This window comes from Leptonychotes weddellii, unplaced genomic scaffold (genome assembly GCF_054177405.1).
Source record: "Leptonychotes weddellii isolate Sample4059 unplaced genomic scaffold, ASM5417740v2 HiC_scaffold_10633, whole genome shotgun sequence".
NCBI classification, from domain to species: domain Eukaryota; kingdom Metazoa; phylum Chordata; class Mammalia; order Carnivora; family Phocidae; genus Leptonychotes; species Leptonychotes weddellii.
Window position 1 is genome coordinate 1 of NW_027683282.1, and position 7,313 is coordinate 7,313.

A 7,313-nucleotide genomic window follows, 5' to 3' on the forward strand; every position below is an offset into this window, starting at 1 on the left:
CTCGCGCACGCGCACACCCCCCCACACTCACCCTCGCGCACGCACACACACACACCCGCACTCACCCTCGCACACCGTGCGGTGCTGGCACGGCGAGAACAGCACCAGCAGCGCTAGCTCCGAGCACACCAGGCACTCGGCGGCCTCGGGCCCCGACGGCGCGGCCACGTGCAGGTTCGTCACGGTGTTGGGGGTGCCGAGCACCAGCCTCGGGCCCGGTGCCGCGCCCCCGCTGCCGCCCGTGTGCCGCTCCCTGCGGTTGGAGGAGGGGGCTTGAAAGGGCTCCGGGGCGCCGGGGACCGCCCCCCACCCCGCCGGGCTCACCGGAAGCGCTGCGCGCAGCCCTGCAGGGCCTTGAGCACGCGGGCCTCGGCGGCCAGGTCCAGCGGGCTCCGGCCGCGGTGGTTGGCGTAGTTCACGTCGGCGCCCTCCAGCGCCAGGAAGCATGCGACGGCCGCGCCCACCGTCAGCTCCCCGCTGCCCGGGAGGCCCGAGGCCTGTAGCTGGGCGGCAGACAGAGGCCGGTGAGGACGGGCACCGGAGCAGGCTCCAGGGCCGGCCCGCTGGCCTGCGGGGAGACTCTCCCAGCACCTGGCTGCCCGGGGCCTCGGGTCCCAGGCCCTGGCACCCCCTCACCATCTGAGGCCGCCGGAACAGGAGGGAGGTAGGCAGGAAAAGCGCCCCTGCCAGGGAACTCCAGGGCAGGGGCTGAGTTCCCAGACAACCCCCCCCACACTGCGCCCCATCCCCTTTCCCAGGCTGGTCAGGCCACGCTGTGGTGCCTGGGTCGCAGAAAACGCCTCCGGCAAACCACAGCCCCCGAGACTAAGCCACCCCCGAGAAGGCCGGGCTCCCTGGTCAGCCACCCACAGTGGAGGTGGACAGTCCCTCAGACCCTGCCTGTTGCCTGCGGCCGGGCACTAGGGCCCACCTCTTCACCCAGATCCACATTTCCTCACCCTGGACAAGAGCTGCAAGGGCCCCGGGTCCCCCCCGGCCCCATCAGCCGCCAGGGGCAGCAGCTGATGACGCTGCAGTGCCACGTGCAAGGCCGTGTCCCCCTCCTCATCCTCGGCGTTGACGCTGCAGCCTGCGTCCACCAGCAGCGGCACCAGCCCCACGTGCGCCTGCTGCACGGCCAGGTGCAGTGGGGACTGCAGCTTCCGGTTGCGGACGTTCACATCACAGCGGCCCTGAGGACAGGGCAAAGGGGCGGGCACGGGCTCAGCCCAGGGACCCCAGATGGGCCCTGACCCCCCCATGACGCCCTGGGGCTGGTCCAGGGCCCCGTGTCCACACCTCTCGGATGAGAATCTGGGCCACCTCCCGGTGGTTGTTGAGGGCGGCCAGGTGCAAGGCCGTGAAGCCATCCTCCTTCTTGGCATCCACCAGCTGTCGCGCGCGAGCCAGAATCCTCCGAACAGCTCTGTGGGAGCGGAGACACATGCCGGGGGTCCGGAGCGTCCCCACAGTGGCCCAGCAGCACCACGGGAACCCGGCCGCTGGCTCTGTCCCCCCAAACTCACAGTGTGTGGCCCTTGAGGGATGCGTGGTGCAGCAGGGTGAACCCCTGACTGTTAGTGGCAGTGACATCGATGCCCGGCACCTCAGTCAGGACCTCCACGATGCCACTGGCGCCAGCACCCGCCGAGATGGCACAGTGCAGAGGTGTGTCGGCATGGCCGTCCTGCCGGGGGGGGGGGGTCACTTGGCAGGAAGATAAATGCCGCTGTGTCCTTGACCCCGGGGCCAGAGCCAGGGGACCTAGCACTTACAGGCAGGTTGACATCACAGCCGCGTTCACAGAGGACCCTCACCACCTCCAGGAAGCCCCTCTGCACGGCCACGTGCAGGGCTGCGCTCCGGGTGCTGTTCAGGGCATTGGCCCCGCACCCGGAGCTCAGGAGCAACCGGGCAGCCTCCGGCTGGTTCCTGACGGAAGAGGAAGCAGGAGGGGCCCGATGCCCACCGGCTGGACCTGCGGGCCGCCCAGCCCCCACCGCGGCCCTGCGCGCGCCTCACCCCAGGGCGGCGTAGTGCAGCGCCGTGTTGCCCTCCTCGTCCGGCAGGTCCGCGCCCGCCCGCGCCTGCAGCAGCAGCCGCACCAGCTCTACCTGGCCGAGGTAGGCGGCCACCTGCAGGGCAGTCCTGCCCTGGTTCTTGGTGTCCACCTGCCAGGAGAGCCTGCAGGTCAGTCCCCGGCCCTCTTCCCCTCTCCCCGGGGCTGGCTAAAGGGAGGACGGGCAGGGCGTCAGGAGCTCGCCTGCTCTGGGTGCCTCCTCAGCAGGTCCAGAGCCCCGGCCATACTGCCCAGGGCCACCTCCACCACCAGTCTCCCTGGGTGCTCGAGGTCACTCTTCTGGGCTCGAAGCTTGTCCAGGGCGACACTCAGGGAGCCTGGGTGGGGCAGGGCTCAAGTTGAGTGGTGGCCGGGGTGGCCCTGCCTCCCGCCGGCCACCCAAGCTGGGCACGCGCACTTTTGTTCTCCCTGGCGCGCTCGGCCACATCAAGGTTGGCATCCTCCTCGGGCCGGTAGGCCACCAGGCAGGAGGGGCTGAAGGTCCACAGCTGACCACCGACCGCCACGCGCAGGTTACCATCTCTGAAAACTTTCACCACCTTCCCGATGCGGCCCAGGGCCTGAGTCGGGAGAGAGTAGGGTCACAGGCAGGCCTCCCAGGGGGCAGGGAAGGGGGTGGGGGTGGGAGCCGGGACACTCACAGGGGCCATGTCGTCTGTCCACTCGCCGTGCCCGGCCTGCAGCCGCTTCACTGTGTCAAGGTCGTCGATGACCCGCACCACATCGCCCACCCAGAAGGCATTGTGCTGAGTGACAGAGAGGCATGTGAGGGGCACCCCCAGGCAAGTGTGGCTGCCCAGGGCCATGGAGCAGGAGGGCACCCCTCAGCTCCACAGGACAGGCAGACCTGAACTTGACCCCAGCCCCTGCCTCAGAGCTGGATGAGGGTCACACGTGACCAGGGCAGTCCTGGGTGGCCAGCCCCAGAGCCACAGGGGTGACAGCCAGAGAGACAGCCAGGCAGTGGCATCCAGACCAGACCAAAGCCAACTCTGGGGTGAAGGTCAAGGCGGGCCTGTCCCTACACACTGATGCATGGCCGAGGCCAGTCGAGACGGGCACAGGGGGTGGGGGTGGGGCCCTGGGACAACCAGGGGGCAGGGTCAGACTGCCATGGGAGTGCGGGTCAGGAGCCACTCCTCCCCCATCCCCAAACCTTTCCTGGCTACATCCCCCACACCTGTGCCCTCCTCTATGCAAGACTTACTCTGCAAACCATGGGACTTATGACACCCCACCCCACCTCCCCGCCCCCCGGGGCCAGGACTCTAGGTCCAGGGCCGAGCGCTAGGGGTACATGCCTCCACCCAGGGCCCCTATCCGCACAACCCTGCTTCCCAAACAGAGTTCACTGTGCCCACCACTGTCCCCATCCTCTTCCTAAAGGGCCTTTCCACTGCCCCCACGTGCTCCCCACACCACACCCACAGGGAGCATTTTAGAAGGTCACCTCCCACCTGTAATGCAGCAGTGGCTTCCTGAGGCCAGCAGGGTAAAGGCCGGAGCCTGGGCCGCCAGCCCCCAGCCTCCACCAGCCCCCAGCAGGCGCCTCACCCTCCTCTGTGTCCCTTCACGCCTGGATCCCCTCTGTGGAACTCAGCCCCTCTGGACCCCACAAAGCCCTCCCCTGTGCCCTCAGGGCTGGAGAAAGGCATTCCCAGAGCCGGTCAGGTACGTGGAGGGGGTGCAGAAGCGAACAGACGGGGCTCAGCCCAGCCCCCCATGCACCTTGGTGAGAGCCCCAGGGTGGAAGGTCCAGCGGGTCTCATGGCCGAACTGCACACGCACATCCCCACGGTCCGTGATGCGGTGCACGGTGCCCGTCTGTCCGATAAACTGTGGCGGGTCATGGAGGCTGTGGCTGGGTGGAGCGGGAGGGCTGGGGGTCCAGAGGATGTGGGGAGGGGAGGGGACAGGGGGCTCAGCAGGTGGGGTGGCTCACCTCCGCCATCCTGGGGTTCCACCCGCCGTGGCCTTCCTGCATCTCCCTCAGGATGTCTGTGTCCAGCAGACACTTAACCTTGTCCCCGTGCTGGAAAGGCTGTCCATCAGCACTCACCCTGCGCTGCAGCTCTGCCGGTTTGCCTGGGGGTGGGCAACAGGCCCCCCTCAGCAGCGTCCCTTCCCTCGGCGGCTTCACCAGCCAGCCCCCACCCGGCGCTGCCCCAGGACCCAGCCAGGGCAGAAGGGCAGCTGGGCACGCAGGTGCGGTGTCCTTGGGGCCAGACCCTACCGAGCCTTGGGAGGTGCTCCTTGTAGTAGAAGCCACCGGCCGCCTCGCCCACACACTTGAGGTCCACCTTGCCCTTGTGGCCCACACGGTACACATTGGTGGTGCCATCGGCCCACGTCACACTGGCCACGCTCCGGCCCGTCTCCACGTCCCAGCCACGGATGTCCACCACTCGGCCTGGCTTCCCTTCCCCTCCTGGGGAGACAAGGGCCCCATCGCAGGCTAAGCCCCTGCTATGAAGCTTAGCCACAGCCCGCGGCAGCCCCGATCCCCACTCACCGTCCTGCGAGCCCCACTCCCAGTCAGGGCCCCGCACCACCTTCGCCCCCTGGAAGATTCCCCTCAACGGGATCCTTGGGAGACCCTGGCGGGGACTCAGCGTGACCCTGCAAGAGAGTGAGTGGGTGCTGGGCCACGTGGGAAGCAGGGTGAGGGTGCAAGCCCTCTGCCCCACCCAGCTCTCGCCCGAGGATGGCCGGCCCAGCCGGTCAGCGGCCTCCACTCTGGGCCCCCTCGCAGCATGGCCTCCATATGCGGCCCTCCTCCACACCTGCTCCCTCCTAATGAGCCACGTGCCGTTAGGGTTGTCCCCAGAGCTCAGCACACAGCCTGGCCCGGCGGGAGGGAGGTCGGCACAAGGAAATGGAAGAATGAAGGCACAGCAGCTTGCCCGGAGGTGCCCAGACAGCTGATCCCTGCCCCTGCTCTGGCCAGTGGGCAGCTGGGACCAAATACACACCTCCCCTCCACGTGCGCGGGAAGTGTCCGGGAGACAAGGGCGGCAGCGTCTCGTGGGTGGGGCCTCTGGGTGGCCACCCCGGCCCAGGAGACCCTCCCAGCTTCATTCCCTACCCGCCCGCCCAGCGATGGAGCCCCCTGGGCAGGCCAACAGGGTCTCCCCAGCTGTGCCTCTGGGTTAGTCCCCAGCACGGCTGCCGGGGCACCCCCAGGGGATGCTAGCCGTACACACACTGGACGTCTCAGCGCCCCCAGCACGGCTGCGCCGGGGAGCCGGCCACACCAGCTCCAGGGCTGGTGCCAGGACCCCGGCCGCAGCACCAGCCTCCGCAGACCTGCTCCGGTGGATAGGGCTACCTTCCACGGGGTGGGGGTGGGGCCGACGGCCACTCCTCCGGGGCCAAGGCCTGCCCAGGTGTTGTGCGTGCTTGCCGTGAGGCCGGGAGTGCCGCAGGCCAGGACCCAGGGCCGCCAGGGCCCCACACGCCCAGGCCAGGGCGCGGCGCAGGCCGCAGGGGCGGCGGCGGGACTCACGGGCGGGAGTGAGCCGTCTCGTAGCGCTCGAAGGCGTGGGCAAGGTCGTGCTTGTTGTGCATGTAACACTGCGTGCACAGGTCGTAGTCGAAGCAGACGCGGCACTTCCAGCGCATGCCCCGCAAGCCGTGCTTCTTGCAGCAGTCACAGATGATGTTGGGGTGGCGGACGCCTGGGGGCACGGCAGGGTCAGGGAGCGCGGGGCTCTGCCCCCCACCCCCCGGGCCCTGCGGCGGCCGCACGCACCGATCTGGGCGTTGTCGTACAGCAGCAGGTCGTGTGCGCCCTGGTAGCCTGCGCGGTAGTTGGTGCGAGTGCCGTGGTCCCACTGCACGACTACCGTGCGGTCAGGGGTCGAGGGGCTACCGTGGCGGCCAAGCTCCACCACCGTGCCCACGCCGCCCTCACCGCCATCCTGCTGGCCCCACTTCCAGTCCACGCCGCGCACCACACGCATGCCCACCTGCACGCCTGCCTGGGGGTCTGGGTCCATGGCGGGCAGGACTGCTCCGGGACCTGCAGGCAGACGGCACCCTCAGGCCACATCAAGAAGGCCACACAGGCTCTCGCCAGCTCTGGGCGGGCTGCCGGGGAGACAGGTGAGAACAAGTCTGGGAGAGCCAGGGAGGGAGGCGGAGGAGGGCAAGTGCAAACGCCCTGAGGCCGAGAGAAGCGGGCGAGCGCGTGCACTACAGCCCAAATGAGGCTCACCTGGCCACTGGCCAGCAGCGGGGCACACGAGCTCAGAGGTGCAAACAGCACCTGTCCTGGAGGAAGGTGGGCACCTCTGTGGAAAGGCCCCTGGGGCCACTATGAGACCCTGCCTCGTGGTGAGCACGGGCAGAAGCAGGGGGCAGTCCCGGTGGAGAGGTCGGTGGACCGCCAGGGAACAAGACCTGGCAAATGCCCACAGAGGGTCCACCTGCGCTGGCAGATCCAGTTCTGGGTGGTTGGCACACAACGGCCCCTCGGCACATATTTGTTCTACAATTAATGGATTTGGATTGCAGGTATCAACATGAAAGGTAAGACAATAAAGCTTTCAGAAGAAAACAGACTCTTCGCCATGCAGCCAGTTGGTAAGCTGGGCTGTGCCGAAGTCAGGAACCAGCGTCCACACCACTGAGAGACTGACAAGGCCGCAGGCCCGAGAAGACGCCTCTGCCCACAGAGGTCCTGTCTCCGCGCCCAGAGAACTCAGACGTATACAGAGTGGGCGCCCCGGGGTGAAGGGGCACAGCCTGGCGCAGGTGCCCCCTGCCAGACTCACCAGGCCACTGCACACGAGTGGGACGCTACCCTAGGTCAGTGGACAGCGCCTCGAGGTCACTCGAGGCCCGACTTCTGGGGTCTTCTCCGGGCTGTACAGAGGGAAGGGCGCCTGTCTCCCCAAGGGTGAACTGGGTCATGAGATGTGGTTTACCCACCATACTACACAGCCAGCAGCTGGGAGGCAGAACTCAACAGATGTTGAAGGAAGGCAGCCACGTGCCCACTATCTGAACTCATTTACAAAAAATTCACAAAGCGGGCGCCTGGGTGGCTCAGTTGGTTAAGCGACTGCCTTCGGCTCAGGTCATGATCCTGGAGTCCCTGGATCGAGTCCCGCATCGGGCTCCCTGCTCGGCAGGGAGTCTGCTTCTCCCTCTGACCCTCCTCCCTCTCATGCTCTCTGTCTCTCATTCTCTCTCTCTCAAATAAATAAATAAAATCTTAAAAAAAAAAAAA

The 7,313-nt window shown here is 67.4% G+C and overlaps 1 protein-coding gene across 1 annotated transcript; it reads right to left on the bottom strand.

Annotated features, from left to right (window-relative positions):
• Window positions 1–288: 288 nt before the first annotated feature.
• On the bottom strand, window positions 289–7,136 carry MIB2 (MIB E3 ubiquitin protein ligase 2). Its single transcript, XM_081809520.1, has 15 exons — window positions 5,832–7,136; window positions 5,586–5,757; window positions 4,593–4,699; window positions 4,314–4,508; window positions 4,023–4,165; window positions 3,809–3,916; window positions 2,722–2,826; window positions 2,478–2,640; window positions 2,264–2,397; window positions 2,023–2,171; window positions 1,776–1,932; window positions 1,527–1,687; window positions 1,300–1,426; window positions 960–1,193; window positions 289–503 (listed from the first exon to the last, which is right to left on the bottom strand). The coding sequence occupies exons 1-15, from the start codon at window positions 6,076–6,078 to the stop codon at window positions 321–323; spliced, it is 2,385 nt and encodes a 794-aa protein (XP_081665646.1). The 5' UTR covers window positions 6,079–7,136; the 3' UTR covers window positions 289–320.
• Window positions 7,137–7,313: the final 177 nt, after the last annotated feature.